The 15,625-nt window shown below is 34.5% G+C and overlaps 1 protein-coding gene across 1 annotated transcript; it reads left to right on the forward strand.

The window, feature by feature from the left end:
* The first annotated feature begins 14,953 nt into the window (after window positions 1-14,953).
* Window positions 14,954-15,382, forward strand: LOC114289747 (glutamate receptor 2.9-like). The gene has a single exon (XM_082888928.1). The coding sequence runs from the start codon at window positions 14,954-14,956 to the stop codon at window positions 15,380-15,382; it is 429 nt and encodes a 142-aa protein (XP_082745054.1).
* Window positions 15,383-15,625: the final 243 nt, after the last annotated feature.

Raw genomic sequence — 15,625 nt, forward strand, 5'->3', positions numbered from 1 at the left:
AGGTACCACTAATAATAGGACTCAAAAAATGCTTCTTGAAAACATTTTATCGAGCAATTTCAAAGGGTTAAGTGGAGATATTCGTTTCGAATGTAGGTAGCTATCGCAACAATTTCCCATTTTCAAAATCATAAATGTCATAGGAAAAAGTTATAATGAGGTCCATTTTTGGTCATCCAAGTTTGGATTCTCAAAGAGTGTTGTCGGTGTTAGTGGTAGTGATAGCAAGAAATTGTGGGCTGTTGATTCAGTGTATTGGCCAGGAAAGCTAGTGAATGCTGTCCCAAAAGGATGGGCAATGCCCAGTGAAGTAAAGCAGTTGAAGATTGGAGTTCCAGCTCTGACTTCTTTTGAGATTGTGAAGGTGGTTGAGAATTCAAATGGTGAGAAGAGTTATTCAGGGTTTTGCATTGAAGTTTTTGAAAAGGTTTTAAAAGTTTTGGGTTATGACCTACCCCACAAATTTAAGCCCTTCCACGGGTCATACGATGATTTAGTTCTTTGCGTCGGCAACAAGGTAATAACTCTATTTTTCGTTCAATATTATTAAGTAGTCCAATAGTATTATGTAGTATTACTTACGTTAAGTGTTAGTATCGAGTCAAGCCAGCTCATGAAAGTGGAGCTTGGGCCCAATCATGAGGTGAGCCCAATAGCCTTTTTTTGGTTGCCTTTAACCAAGCTAGGTCACGAGTCAAAACCTTAGGCCCAAGCTTTGTTGGACAGGCTTGGACTAGTGCGTCAATCCCAATGGGATTTTTTTTGGCTAGCTTTAGCTGAGCCGAGCCATGGACCAAAATCTTAGGCCTAAGCCCTAGTGGGCTGGCTTGACCAGATAGGCTCGTAAGCCAGGCCAATGGACGGGTTAATGGGCCAAGATTTAAGTTTTATTTTATATTTTTTGTTCATAATTTTTGAAACCAAAGGCTCAAATCAATCTCACTCTATTCTAACAATGACTACGAGTTGCTCCAATCCATATTTGACAAGTTTTAAATACTTGATTAACTCGTAATCGATCTTAGAATAGAGTAACCCCAAGTTGTAGTTTCACCAAAGAACTAAGGGTTAGGTTACATTTGGATTCAATATTTCTCCTACTTGTATATGTCAGTTGGGTCATTGCCATTTGCATGCAATTTTAATCTACGAAACAAACAAATCCAAATTAACTTTAATAAATTCTTTTATTTTTTTACTGAATAAAAAAAATCCAAATTAATTTGCCCAGCTTTCAAGTCAACGTTATCGAAAATGTTTTTAGGCCAATAATAGAAGTACGTAGGAGTTTCTTAGAAACTCACAAAACTTTTCTCACCTTTTATCAATTCAAAGATTTTCTTCTACGACTTGTCTTAAAATATTTTGTTGACTAATCCATGAAAGTGACTAATGAATACCACCAATGATACGTAACCAATATATATATATCTATATAATAAGGCAAGACTGTTTTCGAATTTATCCTAGAAACATTTGTCCTACTAGGACATTTTAAGGGTCATGATTCATTTGTATATTCACATGGACGGCTCAGATAACCCCCCTAAATTTATATCAATCCTAAATATATATCTTCCCGCCCAAACATTTCCTTACCCCCGTCTCTCCTCTATTCTATATTTATCTCTCTCTTCTCACCTTCCCGCTTGCCCACGTCTCCCCTCTCTTCTATCTTTATCCCTCTCCCTTCTCTGTTCTCACCCACCCCATTCCCTCTTTATCTCTCTCTCCCTCCCGTTCTTCTTCTATACCCAGTGTGCCAAGTTTTGCCACCGACGCTCCTCATCATCGCAAGGTAAGTTCTCTCTTTTTCTACCTCTTCCCCTCTCGCTCTTTGATTTCACTTCTTCTTTCCTTTCCCTTACATCCCTTTTGCCTTTTTTTACCCCACCATTTCCTCCGATTTCTTTTCCCTTTTTGGGGGTTTTGAAAAAGAAAACCTAGAAAAATAATTGACAGAGATAGTTTTGAAGTGATTCTTTACTCGGCTAGCTCTGGTTACTGGAAATTTCACTTCAGCACATGCAATTTCAGTTGAAAAAGCACAAAAAGGGTTCAATCAGCGAAAATGACATGTCCACTCTGCTTCAAAGGTTTCTTTTTTAATACACTTCTGGTTTGATTAATTGATTCGATTCGTTTACACGCCTTTGTACATTTGGAATTTCTGTTTCTGTTTATTAATATTTGGCTATAAAGGTATTCTTTTTGAATTTTAATTTTAATTTTAATTTTTTGATTTTTGTGATGCGATTTCAGTTGAAAAATCACAATGATTGAGGAGACGAAGAAGCACAAAAAGGGTTCAATCAGCGAAAAGGACATCTCCACTCTGCTTTAAAGGTTTCTTTTTTAATACACTCTGGTTTGATTAATTGATTCGATTCGTTTACACGCCTTTGTATTTCTGTTTCTGTTTATTAATATTTGGCTATAAAGGTATTCTTTTTGAATTTTAATTTTAATTTTTTGATTTTTGTGATTTTGTAGGTATGAGACGACGACAATGCTTACATTGCTTCAGGAAGTGGCTCATGTTCAGGATGTGAAGATTGATTAGAATGCCTTGGTGAAGAAGACTGCAACTGGGATTTCAAATGTAAGGGAGTATCAGATGTTGTGGCGGCATTTGGCTTATCGTGATACACTACGAGACGAGAAACAAGAGAAAAGACCCAGAACATAAACTTGGTCAACACCCAATCCAGATACCATGCTATAGTTTTGAAAGCATCCAAAATTGAACCAAGCTTTTTGTGGCATAGAGAAGCAAAGTTGGGCAAATTTGTAATAATTCAAATGTTGGTTTCAGGTTATTCAAACAATCTGCTTTATTTTTATTTTGTCTCTATGGTTTAAATTGATGTTCTTTGTGGCTATCTGATCAAACCCCAAAACAGAAGATTAATCCCAACTTCTAGATTCTAGGTTCATTGGACTGATATTTTCATGTTTTAGTGAAGATGTGCACAATGCCTGATGTTTTGATTATCTAAGCTTTGTATGAGAGGGGTTCAAGAACGTCGTTGGAAAATTTGAAGATCTTCGAAGATCCTTGAAGAACAACTTCGAATTCTCTAGAAGATGATGAGAGACTTAGATTCTTCAATGGTCTCAACTTAGGAACACAAGAGTAAAGGAGATGATGGAGATTAGAGATTGGGTAAAGAAGAAGGCAAAGTAGCTAGAAAGAGAATAATGGCAAGGCCCTCTCATGGATCTCCTACTTTTACTCTCAAGGTTGATAATGGAGATGGGAAATTAGTTCTTTCCCAAGAGTCATCTCTCCAAAATCCATCCCTTGTAAAGCCATGGGTGGGTGCTATTTATAGGCACCTCATGATGTAGGATGGAGCCCATGTGCAAGGCACATGGGGAATATTCTCTCTAACCACCTTGTCCGAGGAGGTGACCTCTCCGAGGATAAGAAAAACCCCGAAGAGGAGATCAACTCCTCGGTGAACCCTTCTTCTTAGCCACACCTAACCAATGATCCCCAATCATCCCAAAGGGTCAGGGGTAGTCCCAGAGGACGTCCTGCCGCATAAGGGTTAGGGGTAGTTCAAGAGAACGCCCTGCCGCAAATATTGCCGAGTCTCAAGGACCCCCTAGATCATGCCACCTCGACCCGGGTATAGGCTAGTTTAACCGAAGAGTGAATTTATCTCCACTCACAGTCCTCGGGATCGGGTCCTTTGTTCGAACTCCATTACGCCCATGGTTCTGGTGCGTAGATCCCGGAAAGCTCTGAGCCCGCAAGTGTTCTGGGACTCATTAACGGAGCGACTTCTAGATTACGTCTGAATCCGTTCGAAGTCAAGTGCTTCGGATCTCTAGGTTCGTGGATCCGAACCCTTTCGAGTCCAAGTGCCTCGGATCTCTAGGATTGCTCAATACCCTTTCGAGTCCGGGCCCGAGTAAGTCTCTAAGTTTGTGGATCCGAACCTTTTCGAGGCTTAGAGCGATTCAGCCCGTTTGATGGCGATAAATCCAGGCCCACCAATCTTGGACTTGCGATAAATTCAGGCCCACCAACCTTGGACTATTGGGCCTAAATAATTTAGTGGGCTTAAATTAGCTCCTCTTACAAGCTTTACTTTTGTTCTTGGATTGTTTGCTTTTATTTACTTATAAACATTTGAAAAATGAATTAATAGAAGGCAGGTCAATACAGGGGTTTATATAATGGATTCTTGTTGTTGTATTGTCATGTATATAGTGGACACACACAAGTTGTGTACAAACTATTCTCTGCTGTTTTGATTAGGTTTGTGTTGCTGGGGAAATGGTTTTCTTACTTGTGTTTTTCTCTATGATGTTTTCAACTGGCTGTAATTAATGAATGATGGTAGAACCAAAATATTCCTTGATGGTCTTTTTCATCAATCATATGTAAAAGGCCACTGATAAATTATGTAAAGTTTTTGTCTTATCGAATCATAGATTGAGAGTTATGCCCATCTGAATCATCAATTGTGAATTGGATGCTTTTGAGCTCTTTTATAGTGTAGGACTCAACCTTGATGGCTCACTATTTTGTAAGATGAAGGCCATAGTATTTTGTGTGAACTTTGTTGGTATGTTTTCTGTGGTGGTTTTCTTTCCTTTTTATTTGGATTACATGCATCGATTGGCTAGAAGCTTACTTTTGCTCAGTTAAATCCAAGTTATTGCTTTCCAGTCCTTGGATGGCAAGCAGAATCATATGTTGAGAGCACTTCCTCTCGCACCTGTAAAGAGAAGTGCAGTTATAGATCTTGAGTCATCATTGAGTTCCTCAGAAAATGCACTCACAAGGTCTGGCTCTACAAAGACAGAAAGTCTTGAACAAGATCCTGGCGATTTGAGAGCAACTGCTGGGGCTTTTAAGGTATATTGCTTGATTCTTAAACTTTAATAAATAAAATTCTATTAGATGCTGGAAGGTTAAAATTCTATTCCTGTATTGATCATGTTGCTGGTGTGTGTATGTACTTTCATTGGAAGTGTTTTTTGGTTAAGAGTACTGTTGTAAGGAACCTTATTTATATGTTGAGATATTATCCTTTAGGCCAATAGTGGAGTCCCATGGCTTGAGATATTTTCTGTGTACTCCAATTATTCTGCTTTAGCCCATTAATATTAGCCCATTAAGAAATTGTCAAGTAAGTATAAAGATGTTACTTTTTTATTGTGTTTGCTAATGTATTGGCTACAAGGTTTATTTTTTATTTTTTATTTTTTTTTATGTTTAGAAATTATTAATTACAATTGGATTGATTGAAGGAACTTATCTCTCAATTTTCACTCATCATCAGTCATATGAAAATATCACTGTCTTTCATTATGTATTAATTACTTGATCGAAGGTCTTTGACAATTTTAGTAATATTTTAGCTCTATAATGTCATTAGGAGTTTGGGATATACTGATTTCTGTATTTTTCTTGAATTAATTGAGACCCGGACAAGAACAGGGTTATGCAGTTTTGACTTTAATTTCCAAAAACCAAAAAGTGGCAGCTGATATATTTATATGCAAACGGTAGCTAAAGAGGCATGTAATCATAGTAATTGTGCAGTCAGTAATGTTATTGTGGAGTTACTTCGCTGTTGTCTTTACTGATCCGGGTAGTGTGCCACCTAATTGGAGGCCTGTGGTGAGACCAATCCATTGACTGAGGCAGAATTTGGTGGTATGTCAGCAGACCCAGTGAATCCAAGGATCTGTTATTGTCGGAAGTGCAACCAGCCGAAACCACCTCGGTGCCATCATTGTTTTGTTTGTGAGTTCGTATACCCAATTCTTCTTGAGACTGTTTTCTTTTCCAATTGTTTCAGAGAAAATAAATCAGATATATTACACTTTTTTTTCTGTATATTATTTTCAGGTGGGAGGTGTGTGCTGAAAATGGACCATCATTGTGTGTGGGTTGTCAATTGTGTGGGGGCATTGAACTACAAGTTGTATGAGAGGGGTTCAAGAACGTCGTTGGAAAATTCGAAGATCTTCGAAGATCCTTGAAGAACAACTTCGAATTCTCTAGAAGATGATGAGAGACTTAGATTCTTCAATGGTCTCAACTTAGGAACACAAGAGTAAAGAAGATGATGGAGATTAGAGATTGGGTGAAGAAGAAGGCAAAGTAGCTAGAAAGAGAATAATGGCAAGGCTCTCCCATGGATCTCCCACTTTTACTCTCAAGGTTGATAATGGAGATGGGAAATTAGTTTTTTCCCAAGAGTCATCTCTCCAAAATCCATCCCTCGTAAAACTATGGGTGGGTGTTATTTATAGACACCTCATGATGTAGGATGGAGCCCATGTGCAAGGCAGATGGGGAATATTCTCTCTAACCACCTTGTCCAAGGAGGTGACCTCTCCGAGGATAAGGAAAACCCCGAAGAGGAGATCAACCTCTCGGCGAACCCTTCTTCTTAGCCACACCTAACCAATGATCCCCAATCATCCCAAAGGGTCAAGGGTAGTCCTAGAGGACGTCCTGCCGCATAAGGGTCAGGGGTAGTTCAAAAGAACACCTGCCGCAAATATTGCCGAGTCTCAGGGACCCCCTAGATCGTGCCACCTTGACCCGGGTATAGGCTAGTTTAATCGAAGAGTGAATTTATCTCCACTCACCGTCCTCGGGATTCGGTCCTTTGTTCGAACTCCATTACGCCTATGGTTCTGGTGCGTAGATCCCGGAAAGCTCCGAGCCCGCAAGTGTTCTGGGACTCATTAACGGAGCGACTTCTAGATTGCGTTTGAATCCGTTCGAAGTCAAGTGCTTCGGATCTCTAGGTTCGTGGATCCGAACCCTTTCGAGTCCGAGTGCCTCGGATCTCTAGGCTTGCTCAATACCCTTTCGAGTCTGGGCCCGAGTAAGTCTCTAAGTTCGTGGATCCAAACCCTTCCGAGGCTTAGAACGATTCAACCCGTTTGATGGCGATAAATTCGGGCCCACCAATCTTGGACTTGCAATAAATTCGAACCCACCAACCTTGGACTACTGGGCCTAATTAATTTAGTGGGCTCAAATCAGTTCCTCTTACACAAATATTTTCTTCTTTTCCTGGTATGTTTTTCTTACTATTGAATCATTGATATTGATTTCACTCATCTGTGGATTAAATTGTTTTTGAAAAGTAAACTGTCTGAATTTGTATATACATTTATATACTGGTTGCTAACCTTAAATGCATTTAGTAATGTTACTAACTATTAATTTGGTTATTTTTTGCTTTGGGCGAATCTTATCCTCAAATTCTTTATACACGTGCGCTACTTCTAGATGAATAGCATTTATTATGATGATTTAGAGGACATATATATGATATTCCCGTTTCGTTGCTGACCAATATATATATAGTATACTAAATGTTATACTCTTTTTGTAGTTGTAAGATGCACATGGTGAATGTGGCATCAGGTAACATAGGCATGCAAAGGTCTGGTGTAGTTCGTGATTGTAGCTTTAGTCTATTAAATATATTTTTATAATTATATTTTAATCTTAAATTTAAATAGTGTTGCGATTATAATTATATTATAATCCTAACATTATTTACACCGTGTCTTCAGGTACGGACATACGCTAGTATATATATATTAGAGTTATGCCTAAATTTTAAATGTATGAATTAGATTCTTCTCAATCTCCAAAAAATGTCATTTAACTTTATACTATTTTAAATATTTATACAAGAAAGTAACATTTTGGCCGCTCTGAAATTCAAAATAAATGGCTACTAACCCTTGCTATTTTAGGTATTTATTCAAGAAATTAGCATTTGAGCCCCTTGAATTTTAAATAATTTTACCTTTGCCCCCCTCCCCCCATTCATCAAAATTCCTAAGTCCACCACAGCAAATCTACACCCTGTACTCAAGTTTTGGGCAATTTTTTTGAATTTTTTTTTAAAAAAAAAATTTGGTATGAGTGATAGCTTAATCATTAGGCCATAAAATGTGTCACTTAATGCCTTGGAAAATGCTAAGAGATCCCAAATGTTTTACCAATATTTCTACCAAACATTGCTCAAATTATTACGTTTGGGGTCCCTAACATTGCTCAAATTCTTTTTATTGAATGTTCCAACTTTTTAAAAGCATAATTATTACGTTCTTATTTTAATGTTCAACTGATGCTTCTTAAAATTTTGAGCTGCTACTGTTTCGTACATAATATTTTGGATAAATAACATTGACCTTCCTTGAAAATACAGCAAGTCTCACTGCTTTGACATAATTATATTGAGCTCCTTGATATTTTAATTCATATAACACTTAACCTCCATTTCATCAATAATTTGTTAGTTATATGGATGAAAAAAATGATATTGTCATATCTTTTACACTAAATGTATATTTTACACTATTTATTTTTATATTTTCACATTATTATATTAATTTCGATACATTTAATCGTATTAAAAAAGAAGTCGGTGTGATTTTTAGTTCAATATTATTGACTTTTGTTTTGTTTTTATCTTTCAATAACTTTTTGATAGTGCGTGACAATTTTTGTTTCTTTTCTTGTGTGGATGGAAGACTTATGATGCTATAGTTGGTGATATATCAATACTAGCCGACAGATTTGAACACGGGGAATTCACTCAACCGTTTCTTTCGTCAGGACTGACAATGATAGTTCCGGTAAAAACTGACGAGGCCAAGGCTTGGATGTTCATGTAACCATTCACCATAGAAATGTGGATTGTGACTGCTCTCTTAATGATTTACACAATGTTTGTTGTTTGGTTCTTGGAACATCAATCCAATCCTCAATTTAGAGGCCCTTGGAAGAGTCAACTCAGCACTGCTTTGTGGTTCACTTTCTCTTCTCTTTTCTTTGCCCATAGTTGCATCATAAAATTTCAAAACAAACATGGTTTAGTACATAATGTTTATGTTTATATTTATTTATAAAAAAAATTTAAAAACTAAAAGAAAAAAAAATTGTTTTATAAATAATCGAAACAATTTTCAAAATTAATAAATAGGATAAATTACACAGATAGTCCCTGTATTTTGATCTTTATGTCATTTTGGTCCTTATAATTTCAATTGGTTCAATTTTAATCCTGAATTTTTTACTTTAACTCAATTTAGTCCAATTGCTTAAAATTGTTAACATTTTTTAATGAAAAATATGCACATAAGTGACATATATCATGATTTTTAAGGTAAAATTATAAATATACTCAACTCAAGGAGTTAATTTTAACCAATCCAGTAATAATTTTTCATCAAAAACACTAACAGCTTCATCAATTGCACCAAATTGACACGAAATCTAAAATTAATTGTCAAAATTGAGCTAACTGAAAGTATAGAGACTAAAATAACACAAGAAACAAATTGTAAGGACTAACGATGCAATTTACTCTAATAAATACTACGAGAAAAAAAAAAGAAAAAAGAAAATGCATTTCTTTTATTTTATAATCAATTTTTCCTTCCATCCCCATCATCAATCTCCCCCACTGAACTAGGAGAAGACTATGGGGAGCCATAGCCTTCCTGTTTTTATGAACATTATTATTTGTCATAAAACTTTTAAATATATATATATATATATATCATTTTATATATAAAATGACCTCCCAGTATAAAAAATATATATGTCATTCTTCTTCCATCCTGAATTCTCTTTCTATTTTACATTAAAAAAAAAAGAAAAAAAAAACTTATTTGTCCTATTAGAAATTACTTCTATGGTATTTAATTTTTTTTATGTATATATAATTTATATATCGGGGAATTTTTTTTAAGGTCCCTAATAAGAGTAATTTACAGCATAAAGGACACCAAAAATATGAATGATGTCTCAGGTCCCTCACTAACGACAGGCGCGTTTTTAATTTTTTTTTGGATCAAAATACCCTTCACAGATCAACATAGAATGCTCAACTCGATTGCATTCCGACGACTCAATTCATTCCAAACATCCAACCATTTTCATGAGTAAGAGAACATGAGAATTAGGGTTTCACTATCATCTTCACTGTCGCCATTACGGTTTCATTATCTTCTGCCAAACTCTTTTCAATTCGTTCCTCACAAATTTCTCTGACCCGTTTTCATTGTTCATCGTCATCTCAGTTCATCTTCATCTCATTGCATCTTCATCTCAAGCCATTTCAGTTCGAAATTAGGGTTTTCATCATCACTCTGGTAAGTTTTCTCCAATCCAACTAGTTTTTCTCCGAAACACAGTTGACTAGCCTTCCATTAATTAGGATTTCAATTTTGTAATAAAAACCTACATGAATTTGAAAAATGTTATTTCTCTAAGTTTCGAACTTATTCTTGAAGATGTTTGTGTGATTTTGTCTGTAAATTTCTCTGTCATTTGAATTTCTCTGGTATTTGCTTGATCTGTGTTTTCTTTGAATTTTCTCTGGCATGTTTATTCCCCCATTTGTTTCTGGTTATTCCATATTTTTCTCTGGTTTTCTGTAAATTTCTCTGGCATTTTCATATTATGGAATTCATATTTTTTTTGGCTTGCCATATTTAATTTTCTCTGTCATATATGTAATTTTCTCTGGCTTGCCATGTGTAATCTTCTCTGGTATGTTTATTTTGTTCCATTCTTAAATTTTCTATGGCCACATCACTTTTCTCTTTTGTGTGGTTCTGTCATGTTCCATTTTCTCTAGTTGTTTGCAAATTTCTCTGGCATTTTCATATTATGGAATACACACGTGTTTAATTTTCTCTAGCTTACCATGTGTAATTTTCTCTGGTATGTTTATTTTGTTCCATTCTTGAATTTTCTCTGGCCACATCACTTTTCTCATTTGTGTGTGTCTGTTATGTTCAATTTTCTCTGGTTATCTATAAATTTCTCTGGCATTTTCATATTATGGAATGAACATTTTCTCTAGTTTGCCTTGTTTAATTTTCTTTGGCATATATGTAATATTTTCTGGCTTACCATGTGTCATTTTCTCTGATATGTTTATTTTGTTCCACACTTGAATTTTCTATGGCCACATCATTTTTCTCCTTTGTGTGTGTCTGTCATGTTCTATTTTCTTTGGTTGTCTGTAAATTTCTCTGGGATTTTTATATTATGGAATGCATATTTTCTCTGGCTTGCCTTGTTAATTTTCTCTGGCATATATGTAATTTCTCCTGGCTTGTCATGTGTAATTTTCTCTGGTATATGTTTAGTTTGTTCCATTCTTGAATTTTCTCCGGCCACATCACTTTTCTCCTTTGTGTGTGTTTGTCATGTTCCATTTTCTCTTGTTGTCTGTAAATTTCTCTGGGATTTAATGTTGACATCTTTATGTTTTCATTGTCTAAAAATGACGAAACGTAAAAGCAGCAAAACACCATAAACACCAAGTAAGAAACAGAAACTCTATAAATAAGATAATATAATTTGAATATTTCTTAAAACTAACTATACCTATAATTTGTATGCAGTGTGGATTGTGGCCTCTTCGTTTGCTACATAATGAGACAATATAGCAACCATGAACCTATCAGCTCAACATTGTCAAAACAAGACGTAAGGTTCACGAGGACAGAAAATCATAGAGAGATTTGCGACCGAAATTGGCCGGTCATGGACAGAACCAATTGAAATATCAACAAAAGAAGAACTAAAAGTATAATAGTGAAAGCATACTAGTGAAATGAAGACAATGTACACAATGTAATTAGGAATGACCCTTCAATTATTTTTTTTTCGTACATTGAAGAAATGATGTTTTTGACATATATGTATATATATTGTTTTAACTAATGTAAATTTCATAACTATCAATGGTTAAATATTTTTTTTTATAATGCATATTTAGTGGTGATTATCAACACAATTCACGCAAAGAAAATTGTCTAAAGAAATTTTTCTTGTATGAAGTTACCAGAATTTCACAAAAAAATTTAACTCGTATCGTACCAAAAGGGTGCCTATATGATCATGTAATTTGTAATGCACTGTGTTGGTACGAAACAATCATCAAATTCAAAAAACACAATGCACATTGTAGTTTTCTCTGCTATTGGTAAATTTCTCTGGATGAATTTGAGCACACAAAACACAGTGCACTATTAGCAAATTTCTCTGGATGAATTTGACCTCACAAAACATAGTGCAGAAAGTAATTTTCTCTGCTAGTGGCAAATTTCTCTAGATGAATTTGCCACAATGCACATAGTAAATTTCTCTGAATGAATTTCACCTCACAAATTTCTCTAGATGAATTTGACCTTACAAAACATAGTGCACAAAGTAATTTTCTCTGCTACTGGCAAATTTCTCTGGATAAATTTGTCAAAATGCACATAGTAAATTTCTTTGGATGAATTTGACCTCACAAATTTCTCTACTATTGACAAATTTCACTGGATGAATTTGACCTCACAAAACGCAATGCACATTTCAACAAACACAATGCACATAGCAAATTTCTCTGCTATAGGAAAATTTCTCTTGATCAATTTGATTGGTATTATAAAGGCACTCCCAAAGTATGTTTCTAAAAAAGCAACACAAAAAGTAATTTTCACTGCTATTAAAAAATTTCTCTGGATGAATTTGATTGGTATTATATATGCACTGTCCAAAAAGTACATTTCACAAAACAAAATACACAAAGTAATTCTCAGATGTATTATTCAATCAATAAATGTAATATCCTCAACTATTTAACAAAGGTTCCTTGCATGTCCTCTTATTATGGCGATCAATCCTATCACATCGACTACATTTAATCACCCTTTTAAACTCTTCAGTAGAAGCAATTTTGTTCTTCTTTGGCCTCCCAGCTGGTCTCTTACTCAATGCAAGTAAAATCATAGCATCATCAATTCAATTCGCATGAAACATTAATGATAATAGTATCATTCCCATATTTGCACAGCAACAACACTGCACTGTCCATCTAAACTGAAACAAAAAATATCAAAAATAACTTGTTCAATATAAAAATACTTCACAAGAACAACATAAAAGTCTAGAGAAATTTCTAATAATTATAATTTTCTCTGGATTATAATACCTACATTATAATGTTCTCTGGACTCAAATAAAAGTCCAGAGAAATTTACAAACTTAAATTCACCTTCAAGATAGCAAAAACAAAATTACAGAAGAATTAATGAATCTAGAGAAAATCACAGAGATATTCAATGCTAACTATTAAACACAATCATAGACAAAAATCACACAGAAGATTAGTTATCAAATTATAAGCTTCTCTGTGATTTTCACTGGACTACAAGCTTATAATTTTCTTTGTGTGATTGTGCATTATTAGACTCAAATCAGAATGCAGAGAAATTTCTCTGGAATATAAACATACAATTTTCTCTGGAATATGAACATATAATTTTCTCTGGAATACAAAGCAAAGTGTAGAAAAATGAAAAGTGCAGAATAAATGAAAAAAACAGAGCACAAAACTTAAGACAGTGAAGAAAAACAGAGCTGGTCTCCAAACACGAAGAACAAAACTTATCATTGATAAACATGTAACACAAAATGAAAAATCAACTCCATTGTCAATAACAAAGAATGAAAAATCAACTTCAAAATCAAAAAATAATTCACTAAGCTGGCTTTTCTATCACTTTGATCAAAACTGAAAATAAAAACCTAATTCAAAATAAACTACAAAAACTTATTTCAAATCGGAGTCCATATATACAAATCAAATGAAAAATAAAAAACTTAAACTGATTATTAAACTTACCTGATTCAGCTCTACTAGAAATTCGAGCTTCAACACGACTTCAACTTCTACACGATCAACGAAACTCAACTACTATACGACTACAAAATTCTTATAAAATTTCCACGAAATCTGCATCATCGAAATCTCCATCGATCACCAAGTTCATCCCAAAGTAATCTTTCACAAAAATAGTAACGTAATCTTCAGATTCCAAAATTGAAAACCATGTATAATATACAAAAGTGTAAAATAGGTATTTTATAAACTAAACTAACATTGAGGGACCTTAGACACCAGAAAATATTATTGTGGATCTCTCCTCATACTAAAAGTTGGACAGGGACCTTAGACCAATTTTCCCTTATATATCATATATATATATATACATGTGTGTTTTGTGTATATGGTAAAAAAATTTTTTTTTTTTTTTGCCCCTCAGGTAATGAAATCCTAATTTCATCCCTTCCCCCACTTCTGACCATTACTGCTAGCCATGTCTAACTATCGTCTCTGCCCTTCAGCCATCCTCGCACTTGTTTTAGAAAACACGTTGTTTGGTCAAGTTTTCATAATCTTTTTCTTTTAAAAAAAAATTAGAAACTAATTTGATCAAAATATCAAAAAAGATATTTTGATTATTTACACCATGTGAAACAAGGAGTGCTTCTCTTATTTTTTTACACCAAACTAGTTTTTGAATTTTTTCAAAAAATAAATTTGAAAACTCAACAAAAACAGAGTTTGAAAACATGTTTTTGTTTTTGTTTTTGTTTTCATTTTCGTTTAACCAAAAACAAATATAAACATGTTTAAATTTTCTGTAATAAAAAAGTAATAAAGTGCAAACGTTATCAACTAACGTCCAAGTTAAAATTAGATCCACGTTCAAAATCTTCCCTTTTTCTTTTAATGAAGAAAACAATTCATAAATTCTCTCTCTCTCTCTCTGTGTGGGGAATTACACAGGAGCAGGGACAGAATTAGGAGAAGACTATGGGAGGTCATGGCCTCCTATTTCTGTGAATATTATTATTTGGCATAGAATTTTGAAAATATTTGTGTATAAAATGACTCACAGTATAACAAATATATATGTCATTCTTCTTCCATCTTAAATTCTTTTTCTATTTTACATCCCAAAAAAAAAAAAAATTATTCATCCTATTAGAAATTGCTTCTATGGTATTTAATTTTTTGTATGTATATATCATATATACATACATGTGTGTTTTGTGTATATCGTAAAAAAAATTAATTTTCTTTTGGCCCCTCTAGTAATGAAATTATGGTTCCGTCCCTGCACAGGAGAGAAGATTTATAGCAATTACACTAAAGTGGTGGTGGCGATGTGGCTTTTTGTTGTGTTTGTGGTGACTTCAAGCTACACGGCCAGTCTCACATCAATGCTCACAGTTTCTAGGCTAGAGCCAACAGTGACTGACATTGAGTTTCTAAGGAGGACCAATGCTATAGTGGGTTGTGATGGTGATTCATTTGTAAAACATTACTTGATTAGTGTCCTTGGATTCAAAGAGAATAACATCAAGCCAGTTGATTCCCAATACAATTACCCAGGAGAGTTTGAGAGTGGCAATATCACAGCAGCTTTTCTTGAAACCCCTTATGCGAAGATTTTCCTCAGAGAAAATTGCAACAAATATGCTGTCTTGGGCCAACCTATATATTTGGAGGATGGGGCTTTGTGAGTATTCAATTTCACTGCAACTCTTCTTCTCACTCTTTTGAATGCCATGGAAATGAAATGGGTAAAATTCACTTTAACACCCTTCTGTTTTACATTCAGTCGCACTTTACTCTACTCCTTGACTTTTTAATTATTTTAATTAACTTTCCAAATTTGAAGGCAAGTTACAAGTGGTCAGTTTGTGTAATGTTATTTTGAAAACTAACAGAGAATAACCGTGTTATAATATTAATTGCACTTAACA

The sequence above is a fragment of the Camellia sinensis genome, chromosome 9, assembly GCF_055761805.1.
Source record: "Camellia sinensis isolate YWXY chromosome 9, ASM5576180v1, whole genome shotgun sequence".
Classification (NCBI taxonomy): domain Eukaryota; kingdom Viridiplantae; phylum Streptophyta; class Magnoliopsida; order Ericales; family Theaceae; genus Camellia; species Camellia sinensis.

Bases quoted from the DNA above. Each gene is read 5' to 3' on its own strand.
- LOC114289747 (XM_082888928.1), top strand. From the start codon at position 14,954: ATGAAATTATGGTTCCGTCCCTGCACAGGAGAGAAGATTTATAGCAAT.